This window comes from Citrus sinensis, chromosome 2 (assembly GCF_022201045.2).
Source record: "Citrus sinensis cultivar Valencia sweet orange chromosome 2, DVS_A1.0, whole genome shotgun sequence".
In the NCBI taxonomy this organism is placed as follows: Eukaryota; Viridiplantae; Streptophyta; class Magnoliopsida; order Sapindales; family Rutaceae; genus Citrus; species Citrus sinensis.
This window is the reverse complement of record NC_068557.1, coordinates 19479795-19496629: the sequence shown is the minus strand read 5'-3', so window position 1 is coordinate 19496629 and position 16835 is coordinate 19479795. Positions and strand designations below refer to the sequence as shown.

The 16835-nt window shown below is 32.5% G+C and overlaps 1 protein-coding gene across 1 annotated transcript; it reads left to right on the top strand.

Annotated features, from left to right (window-relative positions):
• Nucleotides 1-10515: 10515 nt before the first annotated feature.
• Nucleotides 10516-16822, top strand: LOC102622024 (lysM domain receptor-like kinase 3). The gene is given in 12 exon segments (XM_052434945.1): nucleotides 10516-11431; nucleotides 12642-12678; nucleotides 12795-12824; nucleotides 12898-13085; nucleotides 13562-13746; nucleotides 14645-14734; nucleotides 14848-14941; nucleotides 15026-15177; nucleotides 15254-15345; nucleotides 15909-16047; nucleotides 16302-16400; nucleotides 16488-16822. Coding segments are annotated over 12 exon segments (1911 nt in total). The 5' UTR covers nucleotides 10516-10791; the 3' UTR covers nucleotides 16653-16822.
• The last annotated feature ends 13 nt before the right edge of the window (nucleotides 16823-16835 follow it).

Below are 16835 nucleotides of genomic sequence, written 5' to 3'. Positions count from 1 at the left end.
TCATTGACTTGTAAACGTTACAATACATAGTGTGAGATATTCATAAGATGATCTATAGATAAGTTTACACGAGATCTATACAAAACATAAGCCAACAAATAATAACCATAGTATAAATGATGAGATAAGATGAAACCAAAGAGGCAAAGTCATGTATGCATGTTACGAAGACACAACTGTACTGTTAGATCTAATGCTATAAATGAATTCAGTTCGCTCCAGATCCTGAAAAATGGATGACATATATTGAGATTCAAAGTGGATTTCAGATTTTTATTTTTGATTCAACAACTTTAAATGTAAGTTCAAAATTGAATAAAAAAACATCCGATCGAGATTGAATCGTGCTTGAAATTAATCCAACATAGATTTACGTACTATATTAATCGAACTTTATAGATTATAAAATGTGAATTGCGAAGTGCCACCATCGGTGGGGATGGCAATAGTACTCTAATTTGACTTATGAAAATAAAGTATTTATATTTTTCCCTCATTTTCAGCTCCGTAATAATTTGTTCAACTAATTTCAAACATTACAAGCCTGGCGTAATGTGGGAACCAGTATTTATGTGTGCACTTGCAATTAGTGGACCACATGCATCCACCTTCACTTCACACACCTCACTTTCCATGCAATTATCGGTTTCATCATTTTCTTTCTCTACTCTTTAATTTCATTGCCATTGCACCTCTCAAGCATACTTATGAGTTATCCTTTTATGACTTATCCCGGTACAATATTATCCACAGGATCCTTTTTTTTTTCTCTTCCAAATGTCCATACTTTTATTATGTAGATTTTAAGTACTACATAGTAAAATACCAATGTAAAGTTTCAAAACGTTATCTTTTGAGAATTATTACAACTCAACACTTTTTTTTTAATTTTAAGCTACAAAAATGGATACATTTATGTTTTGGCGTCTATATATAGCTTTAAGGGTATGATATTTTACCTCCCATATTTCTATTCTTTTATTAGAGTTTGTTCTCTTCTCTCTGACTTTACGATTGTAATATTAGTTTTCGCCATATTTCAAAATTTTACCCCCCAAATTTCTGCACTTAGCTTTTAGACTTGCAGCCTATCTCTGACTACCTACCTCTACGTACCACTTTGATATTTATTTTGGCCTCCCAAGATTCTGAATTCTGGCTCCACGACTCCACCCCAGGTAATTACAAGTGTGAGATTTTTGTAAATATAAAATGTCACAAACTTGACATTATAACTAAGCGGTAGGTTTAAAATTACAAATTTATTGCTTCGATCAAGTAACAATGAGAAGATGTGACTAGTTGCATGCTCTGGTTGATTTAAGGGGGTTTTGGTTGTGTGGACCAAAAAATATAACGAAATTTGGAAACATACATTCCATATTCTGCAATAAGAGAGTAAACTCTCTTAATTGCATGGTGGGTGGTTGTATGAAATTATGAATATTTACAGTGGCCATTAATGTTGGGGTGTAATAAACAGGTCGGGAATGGATGATGATGAACGATGATGAAATGGGCTACTAAATAAAACCTAACTCTTAACTCAGCATCAATCAAACTCAGAGCCTGGTTCGTTTTGAACTCCAGTCAGGCACCCTTGATTTCAGTGCTGCTGATGTTTGCTTGTTACTGTTATTTGCAGATATATACAGGCTTTCAATATCTCTTATATATATATATATATATATATATACAGATCCCGGAACCACCAGAAAAAGGGGGGAAACGGCCAGAATACATATATGTATATATGTATTTTATTGTAAAATCATTATTATGAAGCCATATCTGAATATGGGGATTGGGGATTCAACTGAACCCTAAATCAACAAATTACGTACGAATTAATACAGAGCTAATAAAGTAATGCTATATAAATTTCTAGATTCAAGCAACATTCATTTTATATATCCTCTCTGTACAAATATCCTAACGATCTGTATAAGTAATATAAATAACAGTCAAGCTCAAGCCTAGGTAATAACACAATAATAATAATAAGATAGAAAATAATTAATAAATTAAAACATGCTAACTAATATTATCTGAGCACGGAGAGCTGGCTGTCTGAACTCTGAAAAACTTCCCCTACATAATTATCGCTTATTGTGTAATGGATTGGATCCTGTAGGAACCCTACGCTTCTCAGACTCGAATTCTTGGCTGCTGCTGGGTCTGGCGCTGTCGAAAGGAACAGAAACTGAAGAGTCTGCGTAAACTTGTTGGGTTCTGCTTGAAGGGCTTGAAAAGCTCTTCCATCGACCTGCTTCAATCCTTGGAGTACTCCTAGTAAAGATGAGAACAACAAGAGCAAGAAGCTGGCAACTTCGCTGAAAGCTATTCATCTTATTAATTACTTCGAGAAATGAAAGTATGGGAAGGCGAGCTTGTAGTGGGGAAGGCAGGCTTGTGGTTCAGCTTGTATTTATTTATATTTGTGTGTGCCTGTGTACATATATATGCTCTCGCTCTGGTCGGTCCAATGTTTCTTAACAAAGTACTATGTGTGTATGCATTTGTTGACATAGATGATTTTGACTATATATATAGACCCAATTAATTATTAGCTGAGTATATTTCTCAATTTAATTATTACCGTTTGATCAAGATCGGGCGGTGATTTGACTATGGTGACGTTGAATCATTGGCCTAGAATGGCGGTTGGGGGTGGTGGTGGAGGTGGAGGTCACAATTTTAAATGGGACAACGACTTAAGAAAAATTGAACACTAACCAGTGAGCCCATACATATGTGAAAGCTTGGAGGGTAAGTGAAGCGATGTTGCCGAATTCTTTGCTGTTTTGAAGTTCCGATACGGCCCATGCATAAAATCAAATTGCAGGATATGGTATTTCAACGTGAGGAGGGGTATTTTGGTCAGAAAAAGTCAAAGGTCCAATACCGACGCACTTGATTATACTCGGTAGAAATTATTGGAAGCGCGTGGTTCCATTAACAGCAATATCATGTAATATGGATTACGAAGAACGGTATAGACACGTATCAAATGTCGGCTGTGTAATTAGAGAAATTATGTTCAACATCCAATCAACGGGAGCCACGTAGGACGCCAAATAAAATGCACATGGTAAAAAGGCTTGTGGAAGAAAAAGTTTGCGAAGGTCAATGCAAAAGCCAAGGAAATACTAGTCACCAAACCAACTCAATTAATTGGGTTAATCAAGTGGGTTTGTTTAATCTTTGTTGCCAAGTTAATGAGCTTTTTTCGTTTAGAAAATGATGCAACGTTGAATAATACAATTATTACTTTTTTTGAATTATTGGATTAGACCCCAAAACCCTTTTGGGTGCACGGGTGGGAAAAAAGTTTCCTCACTTTTCTTAAATTCTCTTTGTATGTTATGACCAGTAATGTGCATGAAATTCCTTCCCGGACACACAATTGCTTTTCTATTTTCATTCCACACGACCAATTTTCTTTTCTGTTCTTTTCTTTTTCTTTTCCTTCAAATGGAAAATTAATGACAAAGCAAACATGATTAGCGGCTGATGTCAAGTGTGATAATCAAAATAAGTAATTTTTTATGTTTTTATCTGTTCTTCCAAAATTGTAACTTGATCGATAACTCTTAATTTAGAAATCATTCAATGAGAAATGACAATGGGATTTGTACCGTCAAGAGATGACTTTTCTTATTTGTACGGCATGCTTTGAAGCGATATTTGGAAAATCGATTCTATGCAATTATGCATAGATTAGATTATCTAAAGATTTTTTCCGCGGTCCGCCCACAAATAGATCTAACTTTCAAACATGTGTTCACTGGCCTAAGTCATTACATAGTTTAATAACCGACTTTTTATGGGAATGTTATGTGGATGAATATTGTATTGATATAAATTTTACAATGTAATCGCTTGTAAATTATTAATGTTGTGATTGATGTTTAATTAGGTGAGTCCCCCACGCCATGCCATGCCATGCCATGTAAACCTATTTGACAGACTCTCTCCCTTTCATGCGTAGCTGTCACTTTGAATGTTTTTCACATTATTGAAAATTTTAATGGCATTGAATGTATCATAACTAAAAGAATCTTAATTAACATCAAATGGGTCATTGATTTATTTTTGGCTATCAATGTCATTATATTAATGATCCCAAAGGGTTTGCCGTCAAGTTTATTCATTTATGATAAAATATTCACCGTTCACTCTTTTTTTACAACTTTTTTAAAAATACACAATTCCTTCTTTTTTTGACTGGAATCCACCTAAAGTTACATTTCGTTTTATTTTTCCACTTCCGTTTGGAATCCGTTAAAAAAACTAACAGAAACTTTAAAAAATGATCATTTTACCCCCAAAATGAAAATTACAATTTCACCATAAAAATGCCAAAAATAATCAGATTTAATTGATGAATATCATTATTGGTACGTTAATGAAGTCCAAAAAAACTTAAGTACTAGAGATTATAACTCAATGAATAATAAAATTTTACTTATCTTAAATTCAATTGATGGTTTGCGAGATTGGGCTATTTTTAATACTACTGTTATAATTTAGCATTCTAATTACAGACATATTTAAAAAAAAAACCTGCATTTGATGGTTGTAGAATTAATTTCTTTATTGACCGATGGGGAAAATAATTAGATTTAATCTGATTAGTTTTGGCAATTTTTAAGGTGAAATTGTAATTTTTGTTTTGAGGGGTAAAATGGTCATTTTTTAAGTTTTCGTTAGTTTTCTTAACGGATTCCAAACAGAAGTGGAAAAATGAAAAAAAAATGTAACTTTAGGTGGATTCCATCCAAAAAAAAGAAGGAATTGTGTATTTTTGAAAAGTTAGAAAAAATGGGTGGACGATGTATATTTTCCCTTCATTTATTAAACTTAAAATAGGTAACATTTTCTATATATGTGTGTGTCTCTGACAGAGATTTTTAACCCAACTTCCTAGTATTTTAAATTTGAGTGGTCAACAAAAAAATCACTATTTGAAAATTATTTAATTAAATCCTTAGGGAAAAAAAAAAGATTAAAGGTTGCACATGAATTCAATGTCAAGTATATTTATATTATTATATTATTAAAATCTATCTATTTTGCAATTAAAAATCTATCTGAACTGTTAAAATGAGTTCGGGCACATAAAGAACTGAATTTACATCCAAATGATTTGAAATCTTTCACAACATACACAAATGTAACTTGAACTAAAAATGATAAGATAACTTATTTTTATGTATGTCTTCTCTTCTTCAGAATCCAACTTTTAAAATATGATTTTTAAATAAATCATTATTTTGCCATAGGATAAGATAAAATAAAATCTCGTTTAGTCCCTATATTATGATCCGTTTAGTTTCTACATCTTAAAAGATGCCTTAAGACACCCTTATTATTCAAATGTTACACTCCCACCCTTACTTTTTCTTTCCTTTTACCATAATACTCTTACAATATTATTCTAGCCTTCTTGAGGATATTAAAAAAAAAGTTAGTTTATCAAATTAACCTTAAAACTAATATAAAATTTTCACAAATTTTTACGTTATTATTTTCTACTTTTAAGATTGATTTGGTAAATTATTTTTTATAAAATAACTATTAATAGTATTGTTGTAAAGATATTAAACATTGCTTTAAATTGGCTGATAATAACTTTTATTTATACATAAAGACTAGTTCTTTCACACTTATATTTATTAGTTAATTGGCTAATAACTAATTATTTGTTAATTTTATAGTTAGATTTTCATAGATAAATTAAGTAATGTGAAGAATATTATTTCAAGGCTATTATTGTAAAAGCAAAGCAAAAATCAGATTAAGAATGTAATATAATTAACTATAAAGATATTTTGAGGGTTGTTTTTTTAAATATAGGAATTAAACGAACACTTAAGTCAAAATATAAGGAATAAATGAGCATTCACCCGAATAAGACAATTAATGCAATTACAGAAAAGAAATGTATTTATATATAAATAATTTGATCCGTATATTTTAAAGTGGAACCACGTGAGAATTTTGTTATAATAAAAACATTATTCAAGAATTAATACTTCAAAAAGTCTTACTAAATTGTGGGTACTAGCTAGGCAGGGATTAAGATTTTTTCAACTACCGAAATTCACTTGACACTTTTGCTTCACCTCTTTCGTGTAACAACTAGACTTGCCTTATTGAGTGACACACATATTAACATTTGTTGCTCAAACCTAAGGAAGCCCGATGAATTACAGATAGTGGAAGCATTGTTAGATGGAATCAATGATGGTGGAAATGAAGAGGATGTATGAAGATGAATGTTCACCTAAATCATAATGCGCGTCTAATCTCTCATGTACGGGACACTTAAATTTCTCATTAAATGACCTCAAACTTTGACAATATTTGCTCATTTTGCATCCCACCACACTAACAAAGTTACAATCTTTCCTCCTTTAGTTGATATGTCAATTTTTCCACTTCACAAATTACATATCTCGATATTGTACCATATGTATCGCCTTTCATGGTGATAAGAATTAAGTGGGTATCACCATAATTTCAAATGCAGATATGTCTATAATAATACCGTACATATGTCGAGTGTCTACTCGTCTTAAGATTGTGCGGCTATTTATAGTGTTTACATATCTGCACAATTTTAACAACTAATAGTGCTAAATATACAATAGTATATGTTTGCTTTCACAAAAGAAGAAAAAAAAAAAGGCTGAAATTGAGAAGATATACGATCATGGGAATTAAGAAAAAAAAGAACCCATTTGGTTTTAATTATTATTACATGGTAAGTTTTGGATTGGGATCAAGTTTCAATTGGATCTGAAAGGCATCTTTTACTTTTTTGTGCGGTGGTTGAATAGAAAATGATCACTTGAGTGGGCAGTTGAATGAATCCAATATTATTTGTCTCCATGATATTTGATTTTTAACACTTTTTTCTGTTGATGAAATATAATCACATTTTCTTGACATTATGATGGGTCAAAATATAGACCGACCTGGAATAAGAAAGAGCTTTTCAAAGTCAGGAAAACATTATTTTTGTAGGGTTCAGGTTTGGGAGACTGAAACATTTAGAATGATTAATTCAACTTACCACATTCATATTCCCTTAATTGCTTATGATTTCATTAACTTTGTGTAGGGTCCAAGGTGAATACATGTATATAATTCATTCTGATAAAATTCTGTCCATTGAAGTAAAGCAAATTCAGATAGAAGATTTTGTAAATATACACGAAAGCACCATGCACTGTCTAAAAAACTGAAAATTCTTTACTATCAAATATGTTATGATTAAAGTTTATGGACAAATAACAAGTTGTTGTCACTTTTTTGTTTTGCTTTAATCACTTTTCTTTGCTTTCTAATCACAATTAAAATTAGTCACTTTGTTGCTATATTTTCTAGGTTAACTTTTTTACTTTTCAATATTTCATTCTGATCATAATTTCATTGACTAAATGTTGTTGGGTAAAACAATTTTTTCTTAATTTTTTGGATTAAGTATAATCAAATTAACAAGGAAAGAGAGAAGGTAAAGAGAATAGATAATGTTATTTCAAAAAAAAAAAAATGTAGATCATATAGAAATATATACATATATCTACGTTTTCTTGATCATGTCCTTGTATGAGTCATTCAATCTTATTATTTAAAAACATCATGATTAGACTAATATACAAGGTCGTTGATTTTAATATATTGTCAAATCATTGTAAATAAAATAAGCGAATAAGAACTTTTCGGCATTGTCTTGAGTGCCATCAAGTGTCATACATGAAATAATTATTTTTGTGCAATAATTTAATTTACTAATAAAGTCAAGAATCAAGTTTAATAATCTATTTGAAAATACATAAAGCAGGCGACGGCGCAGAACGTTTGGATCAATTCAAATTGAGAAATTGTCAGTCTTCTAGTATTCAAATCAATATATATATATATATATATATATATATATATATATATATATATATATATATATATATATATATATATATATATATATATATATATATATATATATATATATATATTCTATTTTCTTATTATTTTCATAATAGTTAATGGCTCTCTTAATATAAAAAATCTATAAAAAAAAAGTAAATAAATTTCACTTTGTTAGCTCACAAATCTACAGAGAATGGTATTTAGCAGTGATGGTCCTGTTAACCAGGGGTGAAATCTTAATACTTAAGATTGGTGGGATGATCCTCCTATTTCAATTCATAAAAAATTGCATGAAGATACTTGGGGCCTCCCCAAATATAGTTTCAAATGAATAATTTGATACTCTTTCTTCTCTTTTTTTTTTCCCTTTAATAAAATTCAGTATCATTTATAAAAAAAAGGGAGATTATTTTCTTGATATTTTATCTTAAAAATATAAAATATATATTTGTTATAAAAAAAAAGATGTTTATAAATAACAAAAATAAGAAAAATATTTTACTATTAATATTTTATTCACTCCAAACTTATATTTCTTAAGTTTAGTAATTAATTTTTATTTTATTTTATTAGATAATTTATTTAATTAATAATAAATATGAATAAAAGTATATTTCAAAATAAGGACAAAAATCTAAAATTATTATTTTTTAATTACATGAGACTATTACTCAAACTACAACTCATATTACATGAGATTATAACTGATATTTACAAATCAGACTATTACTAGGACTAACTACATCAATACTTATGGAGCTTTATCCAGATTTTTAACTCTCACTAATATTCGAAGAATGTCTACTCCACTCACACTTGAGTAAGTGAGAATAATACCTTCATTTAATTATACATTATAATTAAGAAATGAAATATCTCCACATTGTGTTTGTGGCGTTCGAACTGCTACCCTCCAAGCAGTAGCCTTATTTGGTCGAGTGGCAAAAATGTAAAATTATAGTGTTAGAGAGTTATTGACTATTAAGAAGATAGTATGGAAATAAATTATATATATTTATTTCAATAAGGGTAAATTAGTAATTTCATTCAAATTTGACATTTTCAAATAAAAATGTGATGGCTTGAAACTCTTAATGGCGCCCTGCCCACTCGCATTAGCAATGACAGCCCGTGCCACAAATTTTGTACAACATTAATATTCCATAAAATTTACCCAAATAAAAAAATGAATAAATCAGAAAAATAACAAGTGAATGCTAATAAAAGGATTGTAGTTGTTGTATATTTCAACAAGCACAAATTTCTTTATCAATATTTCATTACACATTTTAATTAAAAATATGATTCGAATTGCTTTAGATTCTCAAACAATCACTTTTATAATAATTTAAGCATGTTTGGTAGATATGTTTGGTAAATCATTACTAAAATTAGAATTTTTATGTGTAACAACCAAAATGTACAAGTTTTTTTTTTTATATTATAAAAGGATAAAGAATTTTAGTTTTAATTAAAATTCTAAATGTATTTATTAATTAATTATTAAAAATATATAATCAATTTATTTTTCCATAAATAAATTAATTCAACAAATAAATATTGATATAAAATAATAAAAAAATATGGGAGGTTCCATTGTCGGTTTTGGCGCCGTCGCGGGTGCTCAAAAATATTTACCGGAAATTGATTAGTAGGCAACACCAATCAAAAAATTTCATACGATACTCAACGGTTAAAATTTCTCTAGCGTTGGAGGTGCGGTGGCAATTGGCAAAGAATGCGACAAAAAAAGATAAATGCAATGGCTTAGGCATAATTTCTTTAATAAATTAAATTATGTAATGACTTAGGCACCAGATCATAAATGCAACAAAAAAGATTAAAAAAAAAAAACTTACAACCACTTAATCATTTATAAGACAATTTTAAGATTAACATATCCAATTAATTGAACTATCTCATATGTATTTGCACATAATAAAATGATATTCTCATTCCAGGTTTAAAATGGTTTTATTATTTCATGGCAAGTGATTATCCCAAACACTCCTTATGGATAAATTGATTTACAATTTGAATTTGTTAATTTCGTTTTTAGAATTTAATATATCATACTTTGGAGTCGATTTTGTAAAATTTAATTTTTTACAAACATTCAACATACATGTAAAAAGTTTAGTTGATGAAACCAATTGTTTTTTATACAAGAGTTTTGAAATTCGAACCTTAAGTACATGAGTGGGGAGAAAATTTAATTTATTAAAGAAAATTCATGATCAATTGAGCTACACAGACTTTTTTTCTTATCTCTATCTAAATCTTTTTTTTTTTAAGTACTGAAAAAATATTATTATGATATAAATAAAAAAATATTCCTACTATAAAAAAAAATTACCAAGCAAACTGTACATTTTTGCAATTACATTCAAGTTGTGAAATTAAACCAAAAAACACATTATATATACACTTCCCAGCTAAATTGGGCTTGGACTGGGCTTTCTGATTGGGCCGCAAAAGCCAACTCCACAGCGCGAGTATTGCACTTTTTTCTACTCGAGCGAGTCCCGCCAACACTCTCTGTATATAAAAACCGCGGGAATTCAACGTGAGCCGTCCGGTGTGTTAGACCAAAAAATCCATTCAAAACACAACAACGACCAATCAGTCTCAAATCTTTTTGAGCCTTTTACTGCAGCTGCCTCTGCAAATAATTTAAATGGAGAAATTTAATAACAGAAACTCCAATCACAATCTCTATTCAACTAATCAAGCACCGTCATACCAAAATTCAAACGAACTGGTCAACGCTTCAAAAATTACCCCATCAATTCGTATCTCTCAGTTCCATTTTGGGTTTCAATCTGAATTTGCATCAACTTTATTGTTTTTCCGATGAAGCAATTGTGTATGATTTTCTTTGTGCTCATCGTACCGTCACTTATCTCCGTCACCGTCGAATCTAAGTGCACCAAAGGCTGTGACACAGCTTTGGCTTCGTATTACGTTTGGACCGGCTCCAATCTCACATTCATAGCCCAAACCCTAAGATCTTCCCTCGTCGACCCCAACGACGTTGAATTGACAACTATTTTATCTTACAACAAGCAATTGCCGAACAAAGACAGTCTCCCTGCTGATACGAGAATCAACGTTCCGTTTCCCTGCGATTGCATCAACGGTGAATTCCTCGGCCACGTGTTCCAATTCTCGATCAATTCCGGCGACACGTACGAGAAGGTCGCGACTCTTTATTACTCGAATTTGACTGATGCGGCGTCGTTGCAGAGGATTAATAATTATCCACCGACGAGGATTCCGGATAGGGGGACGCTTAATGTGACCGTGAATTGTTCGTGTGGCGATGCTGACGTGTCTAAGCAGTACCGGTTGTTTGTTACGTATCCGTTGAGACCGGGTGATAGCTTGCAGTCGATTGCGAGGAATGTGGGTTTGAGTGACAGTTTGCTGCAGAATTATAATCCTGGTGTGAATTTTACTCGTGGGAGTGGTTTGGTCTTTATTCCGGGCAGAGGTGATTGTTTCTTCCTGTCAAAGATTTAATTTTGTGTGCTTTAGACAATACTGATACGAAGTTAATGAATCTTTTTTTTTTTTTTTTGGTTAAATGAGGGTTTGAAAATTGTGTTGAAAAGGGTAATTATTTGATGGGAATTTGATGCATAGCTGTGGCATTTGTTAATTTAAGGTATGTCTGGATTGAGATGTTGTGGCTTTTTTAATTTACAGCTGTTCTGTAACACACACCTCACCAGCAGTGGGTGGATGGTTTTGTAAACATTAACTGCCAAGTAAAATGGATATATACCAAATGGTTTTGATGTTCTGCTTACACAGTTAAGTAGAAGCAGGACAATTACAAACCTATCCTTATATGATGAGTTTGAGGTTTAGAGGTTCGTATATTTAGTGAGGACAATCAAATGGGATACGGGTGTTGGTCATAGGGTTTGGTGTGGAGTTAAGGTAAATAATTATCTTCTGGTTCAAAAGTTTGATTGGACTTACTATTTTATAGTGGCTCAGGGTTAGTATTGTACGTTGTAGATTTTGCTTTAGAATGTCTACTAGCTTCACTCTTCAGTGAATTTCTTGTCAGTTGGTGCTGTTTGGAGGTTTGTGGGTTAGCAGGAGTTGTTATGTATTCATGTGTGGAGAAGTTAGTATGCAGCAACTTTTGTTTTATGTTTTGGTTATAATTACTGGAATAACCCTTTGTTTTGTCAAGCCATTGGCATAGATGATTTGAGTAGTAGCACCATGCAGCGGATAAGGATATTATATGTTAGATACTTTTTTTTCCCTGTTCTATAATCTGGTGAATTTTGTAATGCTACTATTTATTATGGACCTGTTAACCATTTTGGAAGAGCAAATCGGTATCCCCTCAAAATTGGGCAAACTGTTAACTAGATGGGTTATGGAACAGTATGCAACTGTTCTGTACATTCACAGTCTTTAAAATGATTCCTATTTATTTTTTGTTGTGTCTTAAGTTTTCTATAGTTTCTTTCTAGTGATATTGTAGGGGACCCAAGTGCCAACATTTGCTTACTGAAATGCAATAGAAAACACCAAGTTATTGGATTCCTTGGTTGTTAACTAGTGCACTCATTATATTTTCAGAAAATTATTAACGGTTTGACCTACAGAAATCAAGTAGCAGAATTTTAATTCCATTGGCATATTGACTGGTTTCTCCAAATCATTCCTTCTTATTGCAGATGCAAATGGTGTCTTTCCGGCCCTGGAGTCATCAAGGTAACTTCTGCTAGGTCCATCTTTATGCTTACTAAATTTGTTGTCTGTTGTTTAATTTTGAATCTTTTATGAGTCTTCTAATGTTCTTATTTTTTGTCTTTCTTTCCCTTTTGCAGCACAGGTGGTTTGGTCTTCCCTGCATGTTAGTTTTATGACAATTATCTTCAGTTTGGAATGCTGACGTGACATGGTAAACTAGAAACTTAATGCTGCTTTTAGCTTATTTTTAACTTTTATATAAGCAGGAATAGCTGGTGGAGCTATTGCTGGCATATCTATAGCAGGAGTAGCTGGGTTGGCTTTGCTTGCAGTTTGTGTGTATGTTGGATTTTACCGAAAGAAGAGGGTGAAGAGGGCAGCATTGCTCTCAGCCACATCTCAAGATCTTTCCGTTCAGTCTGGATCTGGTACTCTATCATTTTCAGCTTCTTGTTTGTTTATTTTGGACAAATGTGAATTATACAGTACATAGTGATTCCAGCTTCCCTCAAATTTCTTTAGACTTATCTTTCCTCTTAATGATACCCAAAATTTAATATAAACTACTGGTGATTGCCTGTTCTGAAAATTTTAAGATCTAAAGTTGTGAGATATGTCAGCAGAAAATTGCTGTTTATATTCTTGTTTCGAGTCAACAGTATCCATATGTTAATTGCAATACGCTGTCTTTTCCTTTTCTTTTTAATTTTTATCCTCTTCTGGTTATGGAGCATTCTGATCGATACAATCATCCTACTTCTCCAATGTGTTTACTTTGTCCCCTCTTCCCCTCTCTGTGCATACAGTGGAACAAAATTAGCGTGCTTTACTGCTTTTTCTTGTTCTTATGATCTTGAAGATGATGATATCAAACTTTAAGCATTTTTCTCCTTGAATTACATAGATAAAACTGTGGAATCTACTGGTCCAGCTGCTGGCACTCCCACATCCCTTAATGCAATCACTGTGGACAAGTCGGTGGAATTCTCATATGAAGAACTTTCCAAGGCAACTGATAATTTCAGTATGTCCCATAAAATTGGTCAAGGTGGTTTTGGAGCTGTTTACTATGCAGAGCTGAGAGGAGAGGTCTGTAGTTCTGTGCCTTTTCATTTGTCATAAATTAATTGTTGAAGAAGAGTCTGATTCTGAATTATTGTATACTATTGTTTTATTAGCTCAGTTCTTGCTTGTGTCTGACCAAGTAACATTTTCCATGCACCAAGTAAATTGTCAAGCAGTGAATTTGAAATATATCATTTGAGATACCTTTTAGATTTCAGATGTGAATGCCAGGATATTTCATCAATCGACTGTTATAAATAGATCATTTGAGACACCTTTTTAGATTTCAGAGGTGAATGCTTAGATATTTCATCAATGAACAATTAAATAATCTAGAAAAGAAAGTCATTCAAGCTTATATCAAGGTTCAACATAATTGCTTTCTGCAAGTTACATAGCATAATCTGACATCATAATATCTTTACTGAATTTTTGGCAATTCATACTTTTTTGGTTTGTGTGATTTTGGCCACAATTTAGGGAGCAGGAGGTCATTATGAGAGGATCAGTTATCCATGGTTCTCATAGTTGAGACAAGTATAGGGATATGTGGCTTAGTTAACTGCAATTGTGTTGGATAGTTAAAAGTGAATATAAGATATGAATGAACTTTGCTGCTTCAGTATTAGGTTAGGTACTTTGCTGCTTCAGTATTAGGTTAGGTTAACGTTGACTTGGGGGAAATTATTTACATTATTAATGACATGCGCTATGCTTGTTGCCCAAGTGTAACGCAATTTTGCCTTTTCTAATATTTCCTTAAATTTCACCTTTGCGCATGTTTCAGTGTGTATTGGCATACTGCATGTGCTTTTTATGCATGGACGCATTACTGCCAGCATTGTCAACATCATATTGCTTCTTTGTTAAGCATGGAAATTCCTATCTATCAAGACTCATCCGTGTAAACCTCTTGATGCAGAAAGCTGCTATAAAAAAGATGGATATGCAAGCATCGAGGGAATTTCTTGCTGAATTGAAGGTTCTAACGCACGTTCATCACTTGAACTTGGTAATATGCATGGGTGGTCCTTTTTCTCTTTTTTTCCCCTTTTTGATTGGTTGATCATAGACTGTTTACTTTGTTAATCGATTGGCATTACATGTCATTAACATCCAATGCAGGTGCGCCTAATTGGATACTGTGTTGAAGGTTCTCTTTTCCTTGTTTATGAATACATTGAGAATGGCAACTTAAGCGAACATTTACGTGGATCAGGTAAAGTTAGAAACCCCTGGTAAGTATTGTTTCTTGTCGCAGCACATTGAGAGTAATGCTGATTATATGTTTCTCTATCTTCAGGTAGGGATCCTCTGCCATGGTCTTCTAGGGTGCAAATTGCTCTTGATTCAGCAAGAGGTCTGGAGTATATTCATGAGCACACAGTCCCTGTTTATATTCATCGAGATATTAAATCAGCAAATATATTGATAGACAAGAACTTCCATGCAAAGGTTACATTCGTACCTCTGTTGCCAAGGTGCTCTCTGAAGCCTGTTCACAACTTGTAATGAATCATTGACATTGCAGGTTGCTGACTTTGGATTAACGAAACTGACAGAAGTTGGAAGTGCATCACTCCCCACACGTCTTGTGGGCACATTTGGATACATGCCTCCAGAGTAAGATGATCTTCTCTTTATTATTTTAATTTGGCAAAGTAAAACTAAGCATTAATTGTCAGGAATGACCGACTTTGAACAATTGGTTTCTGGATGCTTCTAGCAGCTTGCACTAGTATTGAATATCTGACCTCAGGTGCATTGAATGTTTTTCATGATTGTTTAGTAATCAAGATGTAATGCTTGCTATACGTGGGTAGGCATGCAGAGAAGCCAAAATTTTAATTATTTTTATAATCTACTAATAGTTTGGCCCAAGCCTGAGCCAAGACCCAGAGATATGTTCAGATCATTTTGGCTGGACTGGAAAAAAATTTTTTGAGGGAAAAAAAAAAAATTTGGAGAGAGGGAGAATTGGAGACCTAAAATATTGAGGTGCCAGTATGTGATGTTCTCTGGATGTATTGATTACTGCAAGAAAAAGAGCATGATGGAACTCCAAGGATGAGTTTTGCATTCTTTGCCTCAAAAAGATATATCTTTTTTCTTTTTGTCTTTTAGAAAATTGGACTAAACTTTTTTTAATGCTTAATATAAAAAAAAAAAATCTTAATGCTTTGCAGATATGCTCAATACGGTGATGTTTCTCCCAAAGTAGATGTATATGCCTTTGGGGTTGTCCTCTACGAACTTATTTCTGCCAAAGAAGCCATAGTCAAGGGTAATGGTTCCTCTGCCGATTCAAAGGGCCTTGTTGCTTTGGTTAGTTTTCTTGTCATTTCTTTAGTTCCTTTAAGAGAGGTGATAAGTGAGCTCATACTCAATGGTCTTGTCTTGAAATATAAATCAAAGTTAAAATCATTCGCTGTCCACATAATGACAATTTTGAGCTGATTAGTTTCTGTAACATATCAAGCTTATAGTTAGTTGGTTTTCACTTGTCTGACTCCACTCACCTTGAGCTGGTTGGAAGACCAGCCATGAACAGTTTTTTATTGTCTTTGTTTGCTTCACAGTTCGAGGAAGTTCTTAATCTGCCTGACCCAATAGAGGATCTTCGTAAACTTGTTGATCCTCGGCTTGGAGACAACTGTCCACTGGACTCTGTCCTCAAGGTGAGAACAATTGTAAAGGAAAAGTACAGTAACATTCTGTTTCATGATTTCAGTTTGTTGAAACAATGTTTTCTGCTTCAATTTCAGATGGCCCAGCTTGCCAAGGTGTGCACACAAGAATATCCGCAACTACGTCCTAGTATGAGATCCATTGTGGTTGCCCTAATGACTCTTTCTTCGACAACGGAGGATTGGGATGTTGGTTCCTTCTATGAAAATCACGCTCTTGTCAATCTAATGTCGGGAAGGTAGTGACGGCGCCGTCCTCGTATTATTAAGTTTAGTCATTTCACTATCGTTTATTGTCTGTAAATGCATATGGTTGAGATTTACCGCAAGGCAATAAAATTTATTTGCAGTTTGTTAAGCTTGGAAAGAAAAGACTCATGTTTTGGTTTTTTAATCATCTTCATTCTTAATCATTTATTGTTCTAG